General features: G+C 44.4%; 1 protein-coding gene across 1 annotated transcript in view; it reads left to right on the top strand.

Moving 5' to 3' along the window:
- Window positions 1-26181, top strand: part of CCDC178 (coiled-coil domain containing 178) — an 805328-nt gene that overhangs the window by 671401 nt on the left and 107746 nt on the right. The window contains exon 19 of the mRNA XM_073583735.1: window positions 20949-21083. Within this exon, the coding sequence (XP_073439836.1) occupies window positions 20949-21083 (135 nt within the window). The remainder of the gene's footprint in view (window positions 1-20948; window positions 21084-26181) is intronic.

The raw sequence follows: 26181 nt of genomic DNA, 5'->3' as shown, positions 1-26181 counted from the left end.
GTACCATGATCCTGCCTCATCTGTCCCATGATCCTGCCCCATATGTCCCATGATCCTGCCCCATATGTCCCATGATCCTGCCCCATATGTCCCATGATCCTGCCCCATGTGTCTCCATTGTATCCATCCTGCCCCATGATCCTGCACCATGCGTCTCCATCCTGCCCCATGATCCTGCACCATGTGTCTCCATCCTGCCCCATGATCCTGCACCATGTGTTTCCATCCTGCCCCATAATCCTGCACCATGTGTCTTCATCCTGCCCCATAATCCTGCCCCTTCTGTCTCCATCCTGCTGCATCTGTCTCCATCTTGCCCCATCTGTCTCCATCCTGTCTCATGATCCTGCCACATCTGTCTTCATCCTGCCCCATGTCTCCATCCTACCCCATCTGCCTCCATCCCTCCCCATCTGTCTCCATCCTGCCCCATAATCCTGCACCATGTGTCTCCATCCTACCCACCTCTCTACATCCTGCCCCACGATCCTGCACCATGTGTCTCCATCCTGCCCCATCTGTCTCCAACATGCCCATGTGTCTCCATCCTGCCCCATGATCCTGCACCATGTGTCTCCATCCTGCCCCACCTCTCTACAGCCTACCCCATGATCCTGCACCATGTATGTCCATCCTGCCCCATCTGTCTCCATACTGCCCCATGTACCTCCATTCTGCCCCATGATCCTGCCCAATCTGTCTTCATCTTGCCCCTTCTGTCTCTACCCTGCCCATCTTGCCTCAAACGCAAGTTCAGTTACTGCACCGGCCAGGGGTGGACACTGACAGCTTGGGGCACCTGTGCAAAAAATGGGTCTGGTCCTCCCTACCTGCCTGCTATGCTGCTTATGATGAGGGCAATCTGGTTATGGGACACCTGGAGCCTCAGGATATGAACAACAAGCCAGATCGCCCTCATTATTACTACCCTGTAAGCAGGGGCATACATAAAAATCATAGGACCCCATAGAAAAAGTTCTATTTGGGCCTCCCCACACCTTTAAAAAATATATATATATTTATATTTTTTCACTGAGATGGAGATATATATATAATGTATGTGTGTTTAATACATAAATATATGTATCTGTTAACATGCAATTTTGCTCGCTCCAGCGCAATGAATATAACACTGCAGATGTGGCTGACACTCTAGTTGACATATGACAGCAAGTGTGCAGAGCGCCTCCTCGTGGTTACGTGATAACTGCTGTAACCGGCAGAACCCGACCATGTGAGGATTCAGTAGGTGAGGGCAGAGCTGGTTGTCCAGCTGTTTGGTGGATCGGTGGTTACTGCAGGTCGTAGGCTTGATGGAAGAGGTACTGAAGTTCTTCAGGTTCCTTTTGAAGGTTTCCACGGTAGGCAAGAGTATGATATGATGGGGTAGAGAGTTCCAAAGTAGGGGAGATGCGGTGGAGAAAGCTTGTATGCAAATGTGGAAACAGAAGATAAGAGGGGAGCAAAGAAAGTGATCTTGTGAGGATCGGAGGTTGCATGCAGGTAAGTACTGAGAGACAAGGTAACAGATGTATGGAGGACACAGGTTGTGGATGGCTTTGTATGCCATGGTTAGGGTTTTGAACTGGAGTCTCTGAGTAATGAGGAGCCAGTGAAGGGATTGACAGAAAGGAGAGACCAGGGAATAGTGGGGGGACAGGTGGATTAGTCGGGCAGCAGAGTTTAGGATAGATTGGAGGGGAGGCTACAGAGCAGGAGGTTGCAGTAGTCAAGGCAGGAGATGATGAGGGCATGCACTAGAGTTTTTGCAGATTCTCATTTGAGAAATGTACAGATCCGGGAAATATTCCTGAGTTGAAGTCAACAGGAAGTGGAAAGGGCTTGGATGTGTGGTTTGAAGGAGAGATCGGAGTCAAGGATTACCCTGAGGCAGCGAGCTTGTGGGACTGGAGAGAGTGAGAAGCCATTTATTTTAATGGATAGGTCTGTTGGGAGAGTCAAGTGAGATGGGGGAAAGATGATGAATTCTGTTTTGTCCATTTTAAGTTTTAGAAATCTAGCCCAGAAATTGCAGACAGACATTCTGGGATTTTGGTTAGTAGGGAGGTGATATCTTGTCCAGAGAGGTACAGTTGTGGCCAAAAGTATTGACACCCCTGCAATTTTGTCAGATAATACTCAGTTTCTTCCTGAAAATGTTTGCAATCACAAACTCTTTGGTATTATTATCTTCATTTAATTTGTCTTAAATGAAAAAACACAAAAGAGAATGTAGCAAAAAGCAAAACATTGATCAGTTCACACAAAACTCCAAAAATGGGCCAGACAAAAGTATTGGCACCCTCAGCCTAATACTTGGTTGCACAACCTTTAGCCAAAATAACTGCGACCAACCGCTTCCGGTAACCATCAATGAGTTTCTTACAATGCTCTGCTGGAATTTTAGACCATTCCTCTTTGGCAAACTGCTCCAGGTCCCTGATATTAGAAGGGTGCCTTCTCCAAACTGCCATTTTTAGATCTCTCCACAGGTGTTCTATGGGATTCAGGTCTGGACTCATTGCTGGCCACGTTAGAAGTCTCCAGTGCTTTCTCTCAAACCATTTTCTAGTGCTTTTTGAAGTGTGTTTTGGGTCATTGTCCAGCTGGAAGACCCATGACCTCTGAGGGAGAACCATCTTTCTCACACTGGGCCCTACATTATGCTGCAAAATTTGTTGGTAGTCTTCAGACTTCATAATGCCATGCACACGGTCAAGCAGTCCAGTGCCAGAGGCTGCAAAGCAACCCCAAAACATCAGGGAACCTCCGCCATGTACATTGACCGTGTTTTTTTCTTTGAATGCCTCTTTTTTTCTCCTGTAAACTCTATGTTGATGCCTTTGCCCAAAAAGCTCTACTTTTGTCTCATCTGACCAGAGAACATTCTTCCAAAACGTTTTAGGCTTTTTCAGGTAAGTTTTGGCAAACTCCAGCCTGGCTTTTTTTTGTCTCAGGGTAAGAAGTGGGGTCTTCCTGGGTCTCCTACCATACAGTCCCTTTTCATTCAGACGCCGACAGATAGTACGGGTTGACACTGTTGTACCCTCAGACTGCAGGGCAGCTTGAACTTGTTTGGATGTTAGTCGAGGTTCTTTATCCAACATCCGCACCATCTTGCGTTGAAATCTCTTGTCAATTTTTCTTTTCTGTCCACATCTAGGGAGGTTAGCCACAGTGCCATGGGCTTTAAACTTCTTGATGACACTGCGCACGGTAGACACAGGAACATTCAGGTCTTTGGAGATGGACTTGTAGCCTTGATATTGCTCATGCTTCCTCACAATTTGGTTTCTCAAGTCCTCAGACAGTTCTTTGGTCTTCTTTCTTTTCTCCATGCTCAATGTGGTACACACAAGGACACAGGACAGAGGTTGAGTCAACTTTAATCCATGTCAACTGGCTGCAAGTGTGATTTAGTTATTGCCAACACCTGGTAGGGGCCACAGGTAAGTTACAGGTGCTGTTACACAAATTAGAGAAGCATCACATGATTTTTCGAACAGTGCCAATACTTTTGTCCACCCTCTTTTTTATGTTGGGTGTGGAATTATATCCAATTTGGCTTTAGGACAATTCTTTTTGTGTTTTTTCATTTAAGACAAATTAAATGAAGATAATAACAAAGAATTTGTGTTTGCAATAATTTTCAGGAAGAAACTGAGTATTATCTGACAAAATTGCAGGGGTGTCAATACTTTTGGCCACAACTGTAAATCTGTGTGTCATCAGCATAGAGGTGATAATGCAAGCATGAAATTCTATGAGCTGTCCCAGGCCGAAGGTGTAAATAGAGAAGAGCAGGGGTCCTATTACAGTTAAGGAGGTGGTGTGTGAGTGGGAGACACTGAATGTTCAGTCTGTTAGATATGACATGTTCCAAATAGGGCCAAGTTTGAGATGCCAAGAGATGAGAGGGTCTGTAGTGATAGGGAATGGTCCACTGTGTCACTGTGAGGAAAAGTCCAGGAGGAGGAGGACAGAGTAGTGTCATTTGTCTTTGGCAGTCAGTAGGCCATTGGTGACTTTTGTTAGGGCAGTTTCAGTGTAGTGATGCAGTCGGAAGTCAGGGAGGACAGTTCAAAATGGACTTGATGTTCCAGTAGTTTTGAGGCATAGGAGAGAAGTGATATGGGATGATAGCTAGATACAGAGAATGGGTCAAGTGAGTGCTTTTTCAGGATGGGTGTGATTGATGCATGTTTAAAGCATGTTAAACACCAGTTTTTAGTGATAGGTTAGTGATCTTGAGATTAGGATGGAAAATTGGTCTTCTGTAATGGTGGAGAAGCTGGATTTGGAGAAGGAGGGCTAAGTAGGTAGGAGGGACTCTGGGGGTTGTAGGCCAAAGCTTTCTCTGATTTCATCAATCTTCTGTTTGAAGAATGAGTCTTCAGCTGAGATAAATGGAGATGGTGCCTGGCGACGGAGGAAAAAATTGAAGGTATTGAATAGCTGTTTAGTGTTGTGAGACGGAGGATATGAGAGATGAGAAGTAGGTTTATTTTGCTGTTATTGAATAGCTGTTTAGTGTAGTGAGACGGAGGATATGAGAGATGAGAAGTAGGTTTATTTTGCTGTGGCGAAAGTGATGGACTGTTTGAATGCGACTCAACCTTAGAAGCTCGCCTCAGTTCTTAGGTCAGGCTGGTGTGCCAGGGTTGTCTGTAGATTTTGTGAGCTTTGGTATGTGTGAGAGGGGCGACCGATTCAAGAGCTGCAGCTATTTAAATATAGATAAAGTGGCAGCGGCATCTGCATTGTGTAGGGAACTTATGTCTGTAAGAGGGAGAAGGGATTCAGAGAGTGAGTGTACAGTAGATTCAGGTGTTTAAGATTTCAGCGAGGGTGTGCAAGTTTGTGGGGTACATACATATACCGTACATACATAATCTTTATTTTTTCTAACATATTCCACAGCGCTTTACATTTTGCACACATTATCATCACTGTCCCCAATGTGGCTCACAATCTAAATTCCCTATCAGTATGTCTTTGGAATGTGGGAGGAAATCGGAGTACCCGGAGGAAACCCACGCAAACATGGGGAGAACATACAAACTCCTTGCAGATGTTGTCCTTGGTGGGATTTGAACCCAGAACTCTAGCGCTGCAAGGCTGCAGTGCTATCCACTGAGCCACCATGCTGCCCATACATACATATACCTTACATACATACACACATATACTGTAGTATACACATACCATACACAGATGTACAGACATATAGATACCTAAATATACTGTACAGAGATACACACATGTACATACACACATAGATATACATATGCAGTACATACATACACACATGCAAACATAGATACACACATATACATATATTATACATGCATACACACATAGATACACATATACATACACACTAATTTATGACCTCAGGTGTTGAGATGAGCCGTGGAAGAGGTCAGCCACATAGTGCAGAGATCAGCTGGAGAGGGCTACAGAACCCACTGTGGGCAATAGGGACACAGCACAGTGGACTGATATCAGCCCCCTGTTGCTGCCATGCTATCCTGTGAGGTGAGCCTCCTCCCCTAGCCTCTTCTCTGTGAGGAGATGCTGCAGCCTACTGGGAATAGAACAGTTGAAGATAAAGAAGACGCAAGGTAAGCCCTGCTCTTCTGCCACAGTTGTCCCCTGTTGTGTGGCCAGGGCCCCTGACTACAGGTGAGTACTCACCATTGGGATGCACCATGCAGGAGGACAGAGACAGCAGCTGGTGAGCCCTTGTTAGGCGTCGGATTTCTGTCGCTGCACAGCAAGAATCCCGAGCCTTACTTCCAGCGGTCTCCCATTCCTCTCCAGCCGCAGAGGAGGTTGCTCAGCAAATTCGTCGGTCCAGGCGCTCTGCCCACACCAGCTCCGTGGGTTTGCTTACTGCTGCAACCTCTGGCGCAGCTATGACAATACATGATGCTCAGCAGCGAGATTCTCCAGGGACTAAGTCCCCATGTCGGGCCACTGAGCATGCCCGTGGAGTGATCTCCCATTGAAGATCGAAGGTCACGTGCTCAGATCCTGCTCCTGTTCGGATTGGCCCATCCGAGAAGCCAGGAAGGTCCCGGACGTTCGCGGCTATAAAAGGTTCGCATGGCCGCTCGGCCATGCGCTAGGATAAGACTGTATTTACAGACTAAGTGGAGTGAGTGATGTATGCATGCATGAATGTCTCTGGTGAATGACTCATTAAGAAACCCCTACCCTTGGTATGCATGTGTTGTGCACCCTAGCCTGCTAGCGCCCAGGCTTAGGCTTAGGTAGGACAGAGGTTGAGTCAGGCATCAGTCCTCCCCAGGGACTCGGCACGCCTCAGTGCATGTGCTCCATAGCCAGCGTCTATAGCGGCGTTCGCGGCAGCGACGCAGCGCGTTCAGTGGGCCTAGAAAGACTCTAACCCCGTGTACTTGGGGTAGAGTTCTGTGGCCGTACACTGTGAGCTCTTTTGGCCGGGCTCTGTGAGCTTAACAGGCTCCGGCATTTACGTTCAGCGGTTGTGCGGCTCTGTGCATTAACAGAGTTCACCCCTGTTCACATTGGGTGACATAACCCACGTGTGACTGGTTTCACACCGCTTAATTCTTCCGCCATTACTTAGCAGCAGTGTACCACCTCTGCACGGTGGACCCCGGGCTGCGAACGCACCTACTATTATTTTATAATTTGGTGCGTTCCGCCAGCCGTAACAGCCCTCTCCTCAGTCTGGTGGGGAAAGCATTTATTGGCCAGTGTCTCTCCCTGCATGACATGCCCACTTTTTGAACTCCTGTATTTCGCATGCCGCTTTCTCCCCGGCTCTGGGTATTTGCATGATTACGGGAAGGAGAGAGAGGGGCCCGATGCTGCATGATACCAGGCGCCTCTCACTCCCGCTCGTAATCCTGACTCAGTGGCCCCATAGCGGCTGCATACTGTGCCGCTATGGGCTGCATGCCTCTGCCTGCAGGGGTCCCACTCCACCTTCGGGCCCCAGTGCAGTTGCACCGGCGATATGTCCGCCGCTGTCACCAGCATAATCCTGCCACTGGGGGCCGTGAGCAGAAGAGACGGGGCCTGCTCCAGGCCCTCTCTGCTCACCGTGCCCCATACGCCAGTCAGGGCAGTAATACCCTAATAGTGGCCCTGTCTGTGAGCCCTCTATATACTCCCGCTCTCAACTTGCGCCACACCCACTCCAAACTTGTACAGCAGATGTAAGGGGTTAAACCAGAGGTCTCAAACTTGGCTCATTACATGGGTGGCACATTAAAAAAATGTGAATTTGAAGGGTCACATTCTTTGTAGGTCGAGATGACCTTTTTAGTGATGTCATATCATTTTTTGAACATTTTTGGCTTGTTTTTTATTTTAATCTTTTATGTCATTCATCGTATGAGTTATGGTACAGTTTTATAGCTTAGGTCATTACGAGTGTGGCGATAAAAAACATGCACTTTTTTGGCTACTTTAGCTTATAAATAAAACAGCATGTGGCGCATGACAGTGAAGTAACACGCTTCCTGTGCCGGCCTGACGGTGTCAGGTGCCTGCTTCTCATTGGCCGGCGGCTCGTATTGGCATTGCAGAGCATGGAGCTGGTGTCTGCACCGCAATACATTTCATTTGAATGTGCATCCAAGGATGCACATTGATCTGAAAAAATCACTGACGTCAGCGTGCCCCAGGACAAGGCTGCGATCATCAAGAGAGATCCAATGCATGAAGCAGCCTCAGGAGACACATATGGCCATTGGGCAGCGTGTTTGAGGCCCCTGGATTAAACCTTGCAATCTTGTGCCAGGTCTATATTGCAGCACTCAAAGTTCATGGCAACCAGCTGTCTACACTGAATCACCATTGTATTAATTTTCACTTCAGAAATCAATAGTACATGTGAAAAAAATAAACTTTATGATATAAATTATTATAAATTATTAAAGAAATCTGCTATTTTCTCTGGACTAATCATTCATTCTCAAAGTACTCAGGTAAAGTCTTTTTTCCTTCAATAAAGGTTTTCCCATTACTAATATAGGAGGTGACAGTTGGTGCTCATAAGGTCCTTAGGAGAACTGTCATTTCAGGAGCACGTCTGAGTCTGCCTCTAGCTCCTCCCCCATCCCTTCCCTTCTCCATAGAATTTTAAAAACACCAACCGTCACTTCCTATCTCAGAAATGGGAAAATCTGTGTTCACTGAAGACTGATTTTTCAGATTTTATCCATTAGTTTAGAGTGCATTTTGAGTCTAGGTGGAGAAAGAGGCAAATTTCCATGATAAGATATTTTACAAAATTGTTAATTTTTATGTGCACTATTGATTTATGAAATAAAAATTAAAATATTGGTTGCTCTTTTAAGCTTCCCTTTCTTTGCTGTGTCACAGCACTCTTGGCCAGACAGTCAGCTTCCTAAAGATGTGTAGCTGTCTGGGCATGTGGGCATCTTTGCACTGCCTACACTTGGCAGGATGTGAACGCTTGGGCTGCCTGTGGGAGAGCTGTGTGAAGAAGCTCATATCCACCCATAACAGTCTTCCATTGGGTTGGAGCGGCCTCTGAACCAAGCTGCTCTTCATTCCAAAATGCAAGGTCCCTGTTGCTTTTGCTGCTGCTTAGGGGAAAATTTGACGTCATCATGGCATCTATTGAAAGGTGGGGTATGCTGAAATAGCAGGGTGAAAACTAAAAATACCTGGAAGCCGGGTGAGGAAGGGTAAAAATCTGGTAACTCCCAGTGAGATGATGAACCCAATTCATCATTTGTGATTTATTGAGGTCACTTTTCTTTTTTTTTGCCTTCTGATATTTCCTGATTTTTGTGCACCAAATTATTCAAAATGGCGTATGTGGTTTATCAAAAATGCACTAAATGGGTAACTCCTGCAAAACCCTTATTCCGGTGGGTGAAGGGAGGAAGACTGGAGCTGGATATGCCAAACAATGGGAAATTGGGTAATAGTTGTCTTTTGTGATTCTGTCTAAAACATCTGGATAAGAAAAAATATTGAGGGAAAAAAGGCTTAACAAAGAAAGACAACTTTAAAAGTAACACAAAACATGTACAGATTAAGGTGCAGATACTAAAGCCACTAAAAAGAAAGCAAATGACACTTGTTTTCTAAGCAGAGCTCTGTATATTCTGTGCCTGGTACTGCAGCTGTCTGCGATGCCAAGTACTGGTACTACAATTATATGGAGCAGTGCCTAGTACTGTATATACTCTAGTATAAGCTGAGATTTTCAGCCCATTGTTTTAGGCTGAAAGTGCCCCTCTCGGCTTATATACGAGTCATTGTCCCAGGGGGTCGGCGGGGGAGGGGGAGCGGCAGGAGACAGCGGCTGTCACATCATACTCACCCACTCCTCGCGTGATCACTGCAAGTCCTCACTGCATCTCTCTGTTGTCCGGCGAGGCAGCTTCCTCCTGTATTCAGTGGTCACGTGTTACTGCTCATTAAAGTAATGAATATGCATGCGTCTCCACTCCCATAGGCATGGAGCGCATATTCATTACTTTAGTGAGTGGTACCACGTGACCACTGAATACAGGAAGAAGCTGTCGGTGCCGGAGACCTTCGGAGAAGCAGAGAAGTGCAGAGACCATGCCAGGAGGGGGTGAGTATGATGGGGAGGATGGGGAGAGCCGTGCCGAGCCATGCATACAACAGGGGGAGGACGGAGTAGCCATGCATACACATCGAAGATGGAGGAACCATGCATACAGCAGGGGGAGGACAGAGAAGCCATGCATACAGCAGGGGGAGCCATGCATACAGCAGGGGGAGGACGGAGTAGCCATGTATACACAGGGAAGGATGGAGGAGCCATGCATACACAATGGAGGACGGAGGAGCCATGCATACAACAGGGGGAGGACAGAGGAGCCATGCATATACGGGGGAGGATGGAGGAGCCATGCATACAGCAGGGGGAGGACAGAGGAGCCATGCATACAGCAGGGGGAGGACAGAGGAGCCATGCATACAGCAGGGGGAGGACAGAGGAGCCATGCATGCAGCAGGGGGAGGACAGTGGAGCCATGCATATACGGGGGAGGATGGAGGAGCCATGCATGCAGCAGGGGGAGGACAGAGGAGCCATGCATATACGGGGGAGGATGGAGGAGCCATGCATGCAGCAGGGGGAGGACAGAGGAGCCATGCATACAGCAGGGGGAGGACAGAGGAGCCATGCATACAGCAGGGGGAGGACGGAGGAGCCATGCATACAGCAGGGGGAGGACGGAGGAGCCATTCATAAGCAGGGGGAGCCACACATACCAGGACAGGGATGAGGGGACAATGCGTACCCGGCTTATACTCGAGTCAACAAGCTTACCCAGTTTTCCATGGCAAAATTAGGTGCCTCGGCTTATACTCGAGTATATGCGGTAAATAGTGAAGAGGCCCCTTCAATTGGTTGATTACTTGGATTCTTACCACCACCAATTGGATATTGATGGCCCATCTTGGGAAATAATATCTTATCCTGGACAACAATGGTTTTATGCCAAATTTCTGTGACATATTTAATGAAAAAACTATATACACTTTCTAAATGATATCAGTAAAACATATAAAATGATGGTGTATTATATTTAGTGATCCTGACAAGTTGCAGAAAGTAGAGTTCATGAAAGTGTAGTGAATTGTTAAGATTATGGTCTCTGCAACTTCCTTGACAAACACAAAGCCTTAATTGACTATCAAGCTTGAGGAACTCTGGATTGTGATTGGTCAGGAGAGTTCCAGACCATTGAGAATGTGCTGTACCAGCACCATGGATTCTTTGAATGCATTAATTTGCATATCAGCTGTAGCAATAGCGGAGCATGATGATGACATTGCATTACTTCTTATGTTGTGTTTGGGAACTAATACAAAATTAGACTGTTAAATGTAAAGCAGCAATGTGATCCAAACAGTTAATTATGCTAACGGAATAATAAATATTAAATGTACATTAAAACAGTGCACATACAAACATCGTTGTGTCTTATGTTTATTTTCTGTTTTTCCCTAATGCAGTCTTTATGGAAAAGTATTTACTGACAAACTTAGTGTTTGCTTACTGTTACTGAACGTGGGAAAAAATCTAGTCCAAGTTATGGAGGATGTTTTACCGTGAGAGGTTGTGGGGGAAAGAAAAGGGAGAGGGGGTAACTCATAAAACCAAAGGCCCTTTCTCATTGGGCAATGATGGCTCAAATGATCGTTCATATGCATATTTAGTCTAGATCATTGCACAATGTGAACCTGCTCAACGACCAAATAAAAAAACAATAAAAATGTTTGTCTTTGATTTAATCTATAATCCAGATGTAATAATTAGCATTTGTGGCAGAGGCGTAGAGAGGGGTTCAGCTCAGGGGGTTGGGGTGAATCATTTGAGTGGGACCTTAATCGGGTAACCCTGATTACAACCATGGTGGTGCAGCCCAATCGTAGGTATAAGGGAAACCTCAGCAGATAACCATGTTGTTACTAGAAAAAAACCTCTACAAAGACCAAGATCTATAATACCACCATATAATGACCGTATAGTGGTAGATACCAGTGCTGCAGAACATGTAAGAAATTACTGTAGTACAGTTATAGATGGTGTCTTACAGCTGATGTTCTTTCTAATGGAGTCATCCACTTTTCTCGTCTTTTCCTTCTTGCCCAGACCACCGTAACAGCTTACCCAGCCAGGACTTTTCTGCAGAGATTACAACACATACATATTTAACTTCTCACACTTCCAGCACCGTCTCCATCTATTCCCAACCTGCAAAAACTCAGGAAAGAGTAAATGTGGAAAAAGGGGACCAAATATTAGGCATCAACCTTTAGCATGTTGAAATCGGACATGTAGAAAGACAAGAAGAAACATGCTATGTACACAGGGATCACCATAAATAAATACGGTACTTTTTTGAAACAACTTTTTTAAAAACATTTATAAAAGTAAAAAAATGACCTCAAGTAACAGCCCACTCATTAAACATCCATAATCACAGATATATAGATATTCCATACAATATTATACACAATATATTTCCCCTTTTCACATGTAAAGCGCCATGGAAAAAATGGCGCTATAGAAATGCATAATAATAATAATAATAATAATAATAAAAAATAATAATAATATATCACAGCAGAACCTTTTTTTCTCTCCATCCATGTACTAGAAAAACTGATGCCACACTCAAACTCTGATTAAAGTCTGATCAGAATAATGGGACTAATTTTCGCAGAAGTGGAGAAAACGGTCTTATGTCCCTACCCTTAAAATAAGTACTATTTCGAATGACTTTGTTATGCAGTTGATACTTATATTCTTAATACAATAAGATAAATATAAACATTTTTCTTTATATTAGTTGCTATTAAGTTATAGAAGACAAATGGCAGGGTTTCTGTATATTTTATTAAAAAAAAACGTAGGGGCTGATTCGTTAAGACTGGTGTAGCACACGCTTGTTTTATACTAATCTTCATAGTGTACAAGAGAGCTGAATTCAATAAGTGGCAAGCACCATTTAATGAATTCAGGACCTCTTCAAAGTGTTATGATTCTCAGTGTGCCTTGCCTTGTCAGAGACTGGAGTAGCATTTCTGCTGTGCAAAATGCCAGCTGTTGTGATGAATTGGACAGGCAGGTGTGACCGAGGCCAGTTCTGCCTCATCTCTTCCCCACTCATTTCGCCCATTGTACATTGGCATGAAAATGTTAAGTGGCAAAAAATTTTCACAACTAATTTGCGCAAAATTTTTACAACTTATTGAAGCATTTATGACACTTTTATGGAGTAAACGCTTTAGTGAATCAGTCTCTATGTCTCTCTGTCTTCATATTTCTTTGTACAGTTAATCATGTAGGCCGATACAGGGTTTTATTGAGAAGTCTTCACATTTTGCCTTGTTGTGTCTTATTTGTTCTGTTTGGTGCCAAATTCTTCAAAACAGCACCCACGGTTCATGAATTTGGAGCAAAGTAAAAAAAAAAATTTTCTTCTTTCCTGAATTTTTTGGTGCCAAAAGTAGCACATTTTGTAAAATGGTGCAAAAATTGTGCCAAAGTACTGGCATGCTCAAAAATACACCAGGTTTGGGGACTAGAGTGGAATTTAGCCAAATTTTGTGACTTTAAAAGTGTTGCAATTGATGAATCAAGCTAAAACATCTAGAATCGCTAAACTTGAAGTGGAGGAAAAAACAAGGGAGCACATACAAGATAGACTTAAAAAAGGCACAAATAGAACAATGAATTGCGTTCAAACCAACAAAAAAAGGCACAGAACTTACCAAAAAACAGGCGCAAAGGCAATGATGGCTGTTATCCATATTGAGTCCTCGTGCCTCATAAGTACCAGGGTTCAAGAATGATTCCCCAAATAAATTGTGCTCATTGGTGTAGTAATGGTCCCTATCACATAAGAATACATTTGCTGTATAATTGTGACGACTATAAACAGGAGCTGCTCCCCTGTAGATTGAAACAAGGATAGGAGTGGGAAAGCTACAACAGTAGGATTCCCATACCTGTACTGTACAGCACGGTGGGATAAAGCATTCAGCTAGAAATCAAAGATGTAATTTGTTTTTCCAAGATCTCTATTTCTCCATTTCTATAGATTATTGAAGATGTTTGGAAGCTCCCAACAATAAATTGTCTGCGGATGATGTCTTGTCAGCAATCTATTCCCATTTTTTCTCATTCAAAATTTTAAATAAGTCTGGGGGCTTCGAAAGCCTAAAAATAAATAAATTGGGGGCATATTGAATTTACTATCGCAAACAACAGTAATACAATAACTCAATTTTCTATAGTTTTATTCCTCCCAATTATAGGAACAACAGATATCAGTGTATAGAAGACATTGTAAAGAATGACCTTGACGTGCTACTGGACCCTGTGATGTATAGGAGGAGGCCTCTGACTATTACTATTTATACGTAGTTTATATTTCGTAAATTTGCAAAAGATAATTATATAGTAATGAAAATGACTTATAAGACGATAGGGTATTGCAGAACTATGTCTTTGGCTGACCTTAAAATTCATCCAGATTCTAATATATATTCTCTTATTTCTAAACCCCATAACTGCTCTCATCGATTTGGAATCCCCAACAGCTTGTTAAAGTTAATCTAAAACTTCTTGGATTGTTGCAATTGTATAAAACTATCCAGTTGGTCAGTTCCACTTGACAGCTACCAGCTTTGTCGTTCTGTTTGAGGGATCAAAATGTATCTTCTAGACCATAGACCATTACTTTTTGGAGGCAGGGATTTCAACCAAAGCTAATGCAAACTACTTGTCCATGTACTACAGACACACAGAATTTTCACTGTCATGTTCAAAGACAAAATAGGCCTATAGACACCTGCTGTTTTGCTGCTGGTATCAAAGCTATAAAGGAAAGGGCATGGTCCTCAAAGATGCTCTAGTACAGGGTTCCCCAACTCCAGTCCTCAAGGCCCACCAACAGGTCATGTTTTCAGGATTTCCCTTGTATTGTACAGGTGATGCAATTATCACCTGGGCAATACTAAGGAAATCCTGAAAACATGACCTGTTGGTGGGCCTTGAGGACTGGAGTTGGGGAACCCTGCTCTAGTATACTACAATATTCACAAGTGAAAAACTGATATTACAAAATCCACCATATGTATTAAAATTCAGTAGTTCCTAATCCCCTAACCATATTGCGTAAGGCCTCTTTCACACATCAGTTTTTTGGCGTCAGTCACAATCCGTCGGATCGATGAATCCGTCGCAGATTGTGAAAAACTGATGTGACGGATCCATTTCTTCAACTGATCCAACTGACGGATCCATCGAAAAAACGGATCCGTCGCGCCCATTTTTTCGTCCGTTTTTTGACGGATCCGTTATTTAAAACACAGACAGATAGGCAGATCTATAGATAGATATGGGAAAGATAGATAAATAGCTTGCATATATATATCCATAGATATATCCATAGATTTATCCATATAATTACAAAAAAATGGAACAGCACAATCCAATTCCTTCGGGTGCACAGGCCTCCTCAGCAAATATCCCATAAGCCAAAATCCACACATGAAAAATATGAAGGCAGCACTCCTTTTTAAGAAAGCAGAAATAATGTGTTTTTTTATTTCAGACCCACATGGTTGGCGACGTTTCGGCTCATGCAGAGCCTTTATCGAGCCTTGTTAAAGGCTCTGCATGAGCCGAAACGTCTCCAACCATGTGGGTCTGAAATAAAAAAAACACATTTTTTCTACTTTCTTAAAAAGGAGTGCTGCCTTCATTTTTCTCATGCATAGATATATCTATAGATATATATGGATATATCTATGGCTATATATCTATGGCTATATATCTATGGCTATATCTATGAATATATCCATAGATATATCCATATATATACTGTATCCATAGATATATATAGCCATATATATTTTAAAAAAATGGCATGGGCTTTTCTGCACCAGAGGGGGAAAGCCGACAGCCGGGGGGCCAATATTTGTAGCCGGGGGGGGGCAATATCCATGGTCCCTTACCAGGCTATGAATATTAGTCCACAGCTGTCCGCATAGCCTTTACTGGCTATTAAAATAGGGGGACCCCCCCCGAAAAATGACGTGGGGTCCCCCTATATTTTTTAGCCAGAAAGGCTATGGAGACAGCTGCAGGCTAATATTCATAGCCTAGGAAGGGGCTATGGATATTGGCCCCGCCTTGCTACAAATACCAGTCCGCAGCCACCCCAGAAATGGCGCATCTATAAGATGTGCCAATTCTGGCACTTAGCTCCCCTCTTCCCACTGCCGTGAAGCTGTGGCATATGGGGTAATAAAGGGATTAATGTCACCTTGCTATTGAAAGGTGACATTAAGCCGGGTTAATAATATCATCACACCAAGTTTTTGACAACATTTATTAATCTGCTAATCCAAAAAAAGACCATGTTCTGTAAAAAAAAAACAAAAAACAACAATATACATACCTCTCCGCAGTTCAGTCAGGTCCCCCGCTGCAATCCATCACAAGGGTTAACTAGTTTACAACGGGGACCGGTGCTAATGCTACCGGCCCCGTTGTAAACCATTGCAGAATGAATTAATTCATCTCTGCGTAGGCGCCCTGGCTGACCGGGGATTAACTAATAAGAGTGGGGAAGTTTCCCATGCTGTCAGTTCACCGCCGGTCAGGTGTGGAGTCTGCGCAGCCTCAGTGACTACCGCTGACGTCAGTGAGGCTGCGCGGAGTCCCTGGCTGACCTGAAGTGAATTCGATAGCGGAGAAAGCCTGCGAATATCAGCCCCCAGCTGTCTGCTTTAGCAAGGCTGGTCGTCAAAAATGGGGGGGACCCCCACACCATTTTTTAAATTATTTAAATAATTTAAAAAAAAAGCATGGGAACCCCTCTATTCTTGAAAACTAGCCTTGCTGAAGCTGACAGCTGAGGGTTGCAGCCCCCAGCTGTGAGTTTCGTCTGGCTGGTTATAAAAAATGGGGGGAGACCCATGCCATTTTTTTATTATTTATTTATATTCAGCGCAGGAGCGACAGATGAATACTCCCATCTGCCGCTCCTGCTTTCACTGCAATTCATAGTAGTAGGTGTCGGATGATGGAATCAGTTGTCCCATCAGCTGACACCAATGACCAGAGGTACTGTGCATGCTCAGTTAAAAAAAACAGAATCCGTCGCCAGATTCTGTCATGTGACCGACTACGACGGATCCATCGCCCATAGGCGTCCATTCTAGCAGACGATGGACGGCGACGGATCCGTCGCTGTCTAACTTTTCGACGGAGATAAAAAACGTTCCTTTGTGCGTCGTGTCCGGTCGGATGAAATGTGCAGCCATCCATAGCAATCTGACGCTAATATGTCAATGAGATAAAAACGGATCCAGTGGCATCAGTTGCTGGATCCATTTTTTTCAAAATTTGACGGATTGTGACTGATGGCAAAAAACTGATGTGTGAAAGAGGCCTGAACTTATTTGGCTGCCAGCCATTCCATTATTTGGAGGGCTCCTTCTGTTCTCTTTACCTTGAGTCGAAGGCGGCCGCCATCTTATATTCTTCAGCTGTTTATTAATCCGCAGTCGGTCCAGTCTTAGCTGCTCTATCTCCCTCAGGTATGTCACACGATATTCAAGGAGCATTCAGATGTTCCTAAGGCTTTCCACGGAGGCAACAATGACAAATTGCACCATCCCATCTTCACCAGCTACCTGGACTTCACCATCAGCTGGATCCCTCACTCTCGCCACACCGGATCTATTCTTGAGTTCGGGCATCACTTTTCCAAGTCTTCCAATGACTTTCCCACCAGATTTCTAGGTACTTGAATGATATCTTCCACAAAGCCCAGCCGACTTTGAGCTTTCCTGCCATGCTCCATATGTTAAGCGGCTTCCTTATTCCTCAACAGGATCATCTGTTTTGTGCGGAGGCATTGTAGGTGCATATTCCTCAGGATAGCCAACCACTTCACTGTGACTGCCCAAGTCAACAGTGTCAGCAACGGTTTTGTCTCTTTTGCCCAGTTCATATTACATGCTTTTACTGCCTTTCTAAAGGCCTCATGCACAGCCTCACTGGCACATGCTTCTCGTACGTCTTTGGGTATCTCTACCACGCACTTGAAGAGCGAGATCTCACTCTCTTCATGGACGAATGGCTCCTGCTTTGCCTTGGACATTTCCATCAAGACATCTGCCACGACCAGGTGACTGTCTTGTTCAGCTCTTAGCGCAAACTCTTCCTGAGCTTTACACTCTTCAAGACCCCTTGCCAAGATTGGCGTTTGCAGCTCCAATCTTATTACCACTCTGGCACTGCCGCTGTAAGTCTGCGATCACCACCTCTTCCTCTTGTAGAGGACCTCTTAATGCTTCTCTGAGCATTTCCATATCTTCCAATATGGCCTTATTCTCGGTTTGACACGTTAACAGGTGACCTCTGAGCTCAGAGACTTCCTTCTCCCCGGGTTTATCAGTCCCATCACACTTTCCCCATCTAGCTAGAAGGGACACTGTCGTGACGCTTTATTGGCCAAGAAATCCACAGCATAGCATGGACCTGCATAGCATGAACTACTTTGTTCCTGGCTATAGTCCAATGGAGCATTCGCCGCTGCCTCTTTTTTGCCACTACCCCTATTTGAGTTACTGCCCCCTTTTGGGCAACTACTCCCCTTTGGGATACCACCCCCTTAAAAAAAATACAGGGGAACCCATGCCCTTTTTTTAAGTTATTTATTTAGAACACAGACACTGGTTGATGAATGCTCCCATTAGCCGCCGCCTGGTCTCACTGTTATTTGCTGCAGCAGGCGTCAGCTGATGGAAGCAATAGTCCCATCACCTGATGCCGGTGACCAGAGCTAAACTTTTTACCTCCGATCACAGGTGCAGGCTCACTCTGCATTTGACAACGTGGAAACTGCGGCTATCTGACCGGCAGTGATGAGAAGCAGTGTTTGCACATTACAGCGAGGCAAACAGTGGCTGTTTAGGCCCCCCATTCAAGTGAATGGGGTCCGTGTTCGGGTCCTGTACTGTTCTGGTACCCGAACCCAAACTTTTTTTTAACTGTTTGGCCAATCCCGCTGGACACTAACATCCAGGGATCCACCCATCTCTATCCAGCACCTCAAAAACACTATAAAACATGGTCGCTCAGTGGTTAGTGAAATCCTATCAGGGACAACATCTGCAAGGAGTTACTATGTTATCCCCATGTTTCAAGAGATACTGATAGATTGTGAGACCCACTGGGGACAGCAATAATAATGTATGTAAAATGGTGCGGAATATGATAGCGCTATATAAGCAATGCACAATAAATAAAAATAAGTAGATATCCAAACCAATTCTTCATTTTGATAATGATGAACCCCACATAGGCTGGCAGAACCTGCTCTTCAAGCTGGCAGTCAATCTATGTGCACAACGCAGCTTTCTAAACAAGCCTCCTCAACTGTTGCCTAGCTGACTAGTCCATGGCCAGTTCCCAGTGGCATCTCATACCCCACTGCCCTTCAATGACATGTCTTTTTTCTATTTATGTGTGTGTATAGGGGTAGACCTGTCAGTCAACAAGACAAGGGTAGCTTGAAGCCGCCAAGCCCTGGCATTTAGACTACTCATTCAAAATGCACAGTCTCCAGCTTTTAAAAGTGTGGTGTCTATCAAATACTGCCGGAAAATATATTAGGCTGAAATAAAAAGTACTATGAATCAGCTATCAAGTTCCCTTCAAACATTGCTATCTAAGTTTTTAAAAATTATATAGGGGATTAACTTTTTTGTAGCAGTGATGCTTCACAGAAAAATGAATAATGGATTTCAAGTGTGAGTAAGATGATGACCACTTTATTGAGAGACAAACTTAGGGTATGTGCACACGCTGCGGATTCTGCTGCGTTTCCGCAGCGGTTTTGGCCGCTGCGGACCCGCAGCAGTTTTAGCTGCGGTGTACAGTACCATTCAAATGAATGATCAAAAAGAAACGCTGTGTAGACGTAGTGGAAAAATCCGCGCGGATTTGCTGCGGTTTTGAAACCGCAGAAAGAATTGACATGTCAATTCTTTCTGCGGAATCCGCAGCGGGTTCCTATCTCCACCATTGTGGAGATGGTGAATCCGCAGGACCAAACCGCAGGCAAAACCGCAGATAATCCGCAGGTCTTTTGACCTGCGGTTTATCTGCGGTTTTTGCAAAATCCGTGCCGATTAATCCGCAGCGGATTCCGCAGCGTGTGCACGTACCCTAACAATGCCTTTTTAGCTCTAATGAATGAGCCCTTCATCAGGTATTCATCATTATTCTGCCTGTTGGACTGAATAGCTTGAAGGTTTTCACACCGTTACTGGTGGTGCCCGCAGTGGAGTGGTGCCCACTTACTGCCCAACATTATAAGATGAGAGGAATACCTCACGTTATGATTGATATATAATTTTAGTCTCCTTATACTGCACTTAGCGCCTTTTTTCCTGCAGCATTGTGCGTTGGTGCACATCTTCTACTCATTTATCTATTTTATTGATGATTATATTTAACAATTCTTCATTTACAAACTAAATGATGAGTTCAAAATGGCAAAATTGCTCAAATTGTTCCGTTTTGACATCTGGATGTGGACACATATATATTTTCATCATTTCTGCAGGATTTGCAATAACAATTTCTTCTATTCTAGGCACTGTATGCCCTGCGATTCTCGGGATGCGATCCATTTTGCATGATACCTTGCGTCACTTTTCAAAATCGACTTTCCCTCTAGTCCGGGTGCATGTTGACATGTCCCATGTTCAGAGCGAGGCAGATTAATAGGGAGTTCAGCGTGGAATTTTCTATCCTGTTATTGTTCTCCCTCAGCGTTTGATGGCTGAGTTAATTCTCTTTAGTTTTGCTATGCTCTGAAGGACACATTGCCAGGCTATGATAAGCTGTACAAGGAAAAAGAAGGAAAAACATGATGTCCATCAAAGTCCTAACCTTGCATTTTAAATGTTTTGCTGACCTGACGCGCTACTCTGAGGGCCTCCGAGGATTCCTTCTATCAAATAAAAGCCCAAAACAAAAAGGTTCAATATGTCCTAAAGCTATCGGTTTTGAGTTAAACTGGGTGAGGTAGAAATATTTTACTCATCAGCTTTGCAGTCACAGAGTTTGCTTCAGCTAGAACAAAACTGCTGAGGCATTTAGAGAAAATTAACCCCCCATCTTGGCAGCCAGATGTGACTGGTTTCTGATGAATGCACATGAGTGGGCTGAAAAATCAAGAGACTGTGAAATTCCTGTCAGGTCTGTACAGTGCAGAATGGGCTATTGACTGCTTTCTATATTTCCCTCCATCATTCTTCGTGAACACTGCCATTAATTTCCTTTCCTGCTCTGGCTTGTGGCTTTTTTTTTGTTCACCCCCTCCTCTTCTTTCTTTTTTTTTTAGATCTCGGTGCTGCAGAGCAGGATGCACCGGGCTATGGTGGAGTTCTTCAAACAACGAGGCCTCTATAACCAGGCTGGGCTGGCCAGGTTCCAGGCAGCCTCTCAGGGGAATGCTCAGAAAATATTAGCTGTGCAGGTAGGTGATTGCAAAGTAGTAGGAAAGATCATTCCGATCTAGATTGAAAAGCAAATGATGGGTAGTGTGATGGAGCACGTAAGCCGTATCCCATCAGGATTTTATAAAATTTTAACCTCTTTAATAAACTGGAAAGGCGTGCAGGATGAATTCAATGGCAAGCGGAGATTTCCTGACGCACCACGTTCACACACTGAACATACAGTATATACATATTTGTGTATGCACACGGTATTCTACAACGGTGTTTTCTACCATGGCTTGTGATAGTGAACAGCTTTTACATTTCCAGTTCACCAGCAGAACAACCTGTGGCAACATACCCCTTAACATGATCGAAAACAAGTTCCTGTGTGATACCCCTGTTAGGCTACATTCACACATACATATTTTAAATCAATGAAAAAAACTGATAGCACTCAGATCAATGTTATTCAATACAGCAGCTCAGATTACGTTTTTTACACTGACCGATTGTCTATGAAAAAATATCAGCATGCTCTAGTCTATTCCATATTTCGATGAGACACACCCATTTAAGTATATGAGAGCAGAAAATCAGCAGATCCCATAGTGATCAAACATAGAGCATCCACTTTTATGGATACATTGTAATTCTTAATTGGTTGTAGCCTTTCAAATAAAAGGCTATTCCCATCTGCCATCCCAATAAGTAAAAGGGATATTAATAATAATAACAATAATAATAATAGCAAATACCTCCAATTACAAATGTAGTATAGTTCTTCTGATACGCTATGTCTCATTCCTTATGTGAAAGGCATTGCGGTAGCTTAGGAATCCATGGTGTCACCGCTAACATAGTGACAGATAGTAAGTTAGCTAGTTGCTAGTGGTCATAGCCATGGATACCTAAGCTATTGCAAATGAGAATAGAAACATGGCAAATCAGAAGAACTATACTACATTTCTAATTGGAGGTATTTGCTAATACTACTAATATTACACTTACAGTACTACATATTGGGATAGCATCTGGGAGATGGAATTATCCCTTTAAGTTCCTACCCTGAGTGCAGTTTTTGTAAAACACCAAACGTGTTGTGCTCACCTTCTCCAGCTCCACCAGGAAATCTCCATCACTGCTCCCTGTGTCAGTCATTGGATGCGGCGCTGATGTCACCTTGACCATTCAGCGTCCAATCAGTGAGCTCAGAAGCTCTGTCAGTGTACTCAGCAGCTCTGTCAGTGTAGACGGAGCGCTCCCTTCAGAGTCTCGGAGCTCATTGATTGGCTGCTTTGCTGTCCAAGTGATGTCTGCACTGCAGCCACAGTAAAAACTTAATTGATAGGGTGCAACAACGTAAACATAGGAAACAGTGTTTGATCTTGTAAATTTTATTCTCTGCTAATATATTAAAATAAATGCCATACAGATGCTATACAGCGTGTAAATGGATGGCCAAACAGGTGAAAAATTGTCCTTTTTTCGGATAAAAATTGGATGATTTTTATTATATGCTTGTGTGCACTTGGTCTAAATGTCATCTTGTCTGCATCTGTCAATTAAATGATATCACTTCCGCTCTCATTGACAATAGAGTCTGGTCTCCTGGCAAAAGTAAGACATAGGCTGAGCTAATCGATAAGATTTATTTTGCAACACTCTTCTATAACGCAGCCTTATTTCAAGCAAATAAGTTAATGAAGGCAGAAATGGTAAAAAAAATAAATCATTTATATTTTGCCTTACTTGTTTCAGATGGAAATTTGCCCATAGTCTCATATTTGATTTATAGAGTAGAGATGATTACATCTTTTGAATTTTTCATTTATCAGCTTTGGCAAATTTTTTCAAAATATTCGATTTGCAACAAATAAATTTGCCATGGATCGCAGGTATTTCAATTACTTTGAAAAGACGTGTATAAAACTCTGATGTCTCCTATGACTGTATGTATCCAACCCCTTTCAAGCTGTTTAATTACAGGCTTAGTAATATCCAAGGCACTTTCACACATATGACTATGGGTAATCACTGCTGTTTTGTCACCACACACACACACACTATCTGTGCAGTCTGTTCAGTGTTTTGGCGGTTTCTTCACTGCTGTTTTGTCTCATGCACACTATTTGTACAGTATATTCACTTTCTTCCTATTGCTAAGCTGTGCGCTTTGACTTTCTCATTAAAAAAATTCACCCCCAAAATGGCTGCTGTGCTGCCTTTTCTGCCTCCGTTTTTACTGTATACAGGCTTTGATAGGCTATGCTGCGACATGTGCTTTACTTTGTGATGGCTGTGATGTGATAGGTGCGGTGCATTCTTTGTAAGCACCCCGTCGTCATGTGCGCCTTATGAAGCTGATGTAATCTTCTGCATTGTGTAAAATAACAGTGGGCCGCCTGTGATGCACACATATCGATTTACAAATTGCTCAAATTCTCCGGGTACAGCAAATTTCCAAAAGTTCATCATGAATTCAAATACATATTCAAATTTTAATCAAGACCTCTATTGTTATCCCAGATAACAGTTTTCTTAGCAATAGAAATAATTTTTAAACAACTCAGAATACCTAGGCCTCGTTACCACTCATCCAGACATCGCTTTTTAAGCACTGAAGAGGTAGTGAAATAACTGAAGGACGGACCTTTCAAAGAGCAAGATTAGAAAATGCTCCATGCTGTGTTTTTGTATCCTTCTTACCAGTTTTGCAGTAGATGCTACTGAGAAAGTCTTAAGAGGACAAAATATGTTCTGTAAAATATTTTCATAAAAACGGTAGAAAAAAGACATAGACCGCACAGCCAAAGCTTGATCTGTTGTAGCTAAACACGTAAGCAAGTAACGTTCTCGGTCACAAACAAATATAAAACAGAAAAGTAGCATCTACTAGAGGAACAAATATTTGTATACAGTATTGTGAGGCAGCGACCGGAGTCATATGTGAGGGTCGCTATGTGTCCCCCAGAATGCGCTCAGAAGCATATTAGATCCACTGGAGTGCCCTGTCATCGCAGCAGTGTGCCTGTGACTCACAGGCCAGAATAAAAGTGAGTTTGAGCCTGGTCAAGTTATTTGGACCAAGGAGTTTATTCAGGAAAACCCAGCATGGGCTTTTATTTTTGAAACGGACTGCAGGAAGGTAGTGGGGTCCGGTCCGTTTCCTCCAGCCCAGGTCTTATAAGTGGCCTATGGTCACAGATTGGAGAAAGGTAAAAAAAAAACCCTGCAGAAAGGGTTTGGGTGTGTCAGTTCTGAGTGCACAGAGAGAGAGCAGTGGTCTGCAGAGCTCCCTGTGTGAGGCAACACAGGGCCAAGCTGAGCCAAGGACTGGCACCCCTTTCATACCCAGGAAACGCAGTCGCTCACGGCAACTGGCCACGGACTGTTTTGTTGTTTCCCGGCTGCGATCCGGAGGATACAGCGTGTTGTGCACTGTGAGTGTTTTTTTTTGTGGACATTAAACACATTTTTTTGTTTGAACTTGCTGGGTCACTGCCTCATCTCTGCACAGCATGGACGCCGCTGCTTTACACTTCGCTGGGGAATACGGGCAGTGTGAACTGAGGCATACCCAAAGCGGGCTGCATGTCGCATACCACTTAAGCTGCAACGCTGCAGCTTAAGTCGACTGATAAGATGGAGGAAATACTGAGACGGATGGCCGCCTCGCAGGTGCGACGGCAGAAGCTGCAAGAGGAGCAGAAACAGACCAACAATTTAATTCTGCAGCAGATTGTGGCACTGCAAGAGACAGGTACCTCAGCCACCACATACCGATCGGAAGCCCGGTGAAAGGTCCGTTCAGCGCTGAGGAAAATGGCACCTGAGGATGACATGGAGGCTTTTCTCACCATTTATGAATGCACTGCGGAGCGGGAGAACTTCCCGGTGGCTCAGTGGGCTGAGGTGGTGTCCAACTTCTTGATGGGAGATGCACAAAAGGCCTACCTGGACCTCAGTCGGGACGATGCCCTGGACTATGGGAAGCTGAAAGGTGAGATCCTTGCCCGACTGGGGGTTAATACATATGTGCGGGCCCAATGGGTGTTCCAGTGGTCCTTTTCTGAGACTCGCCCTGCCCGGTCTCAAGCCTATGACTTACTGCAACTGGTTAAAAAATGGCTAAAGCCTGGGACTTTAACCCCGATCCAGATGGTAGAGAGGGTGATGGTTGACCGGCTGGTGAGGGCCCTGCCAGCCGCCATACAGCGTTGGGTGGGGCAAGGGGACCCGGGCACTCTGGACCAGGTGGTAGGACTGGTTGAGCGGTATACAGCCACTCAAGACTTTATACGGAACACTGCCCCACTTCGGCTGTCACGTAAGGCCCCATCAGCTCAGGAGCCTGGGAAAAGTCTACAACCCTCCACCAAGGCCAATACGGATTGTGCCCGTACTGAGGGGATATCTCGGAAGGAGAGTGTCAACCGCCCTGTGTCCCCTAGCGTAGCCCAAAGGTTCCCTCGGGCCCCAGTCCTTAAGTGTTGGCAGTGCTAAGAGCCTGGACATGTGATTGCAAAACTGCCCCCCTAACAACCGAACCCATGGACTGCGGGTATACCTGCCATGTATCTATGTATGCCCAGCCAGTCTGCACTGCCACTACATACCCTGCCAGTACCGAACCTCAGCGGTGCGAGGTACTCGTCAATGAGTACCAGACGGATGCTCTCTTGGACTCTGGGAGTTTGGTGACCCTGGTACACGGGTCCCTGGTTGCCGGGGATAGACCTAATGGACGGAAGGTGGGGGTAGTGTGCATACATGGGGACCTCCGTGAGTACCCAACTGAGGAGGTCATGTTCTCCACCCCGTGTGGGGAGATAAAATGTGGGAGTGGTAAAGACTCTTCCGTATGGGACTGTATTAGGAAGAGACTTTCCCCTGTTCTGGTCCCTATGGGAGACCAGGGTTAACCCTCCCAGGGTAAAAAGTATTCCGGGCACTGAGCCTGAAGATCCTGAGTCAGGGACTCCTGCCGTAGGGGGTCACAACATAGGGACAGAGTATAATCCTGATAGGTTTCCCCTAGAGGTGTTGGCAGGAGAAGTTGAGGAGAACTCACTGATTCCTGAGCTAGAGGTGTCACCTGGTAAGTTCGGGACTGCCCAGCTCCAGGACCGCACT

The sequence above is a fragment of the Dendrobates tinctorius genome, unplaced genomic scaffold (genome assembly GCF_039654945.1).
Source record: "Dendrobates tinctorius isolate UK_male_01 unplaced genomic scaffold, ASM3965494v1 ptg000081l, whole genome shotgun sequence".
In the NCBI taxonomy this organism is placed as follows: Eukaryota; Metazoa; Chordata; class Amphibia; order Anura; family Dendrobatidae; genus Dendrobates; species Dendrobates tinctorius.
Note: the sequence above shows the minus strand (reverse complement) of the source record. Positions and strands in the feature narration are given on the sequence as shown.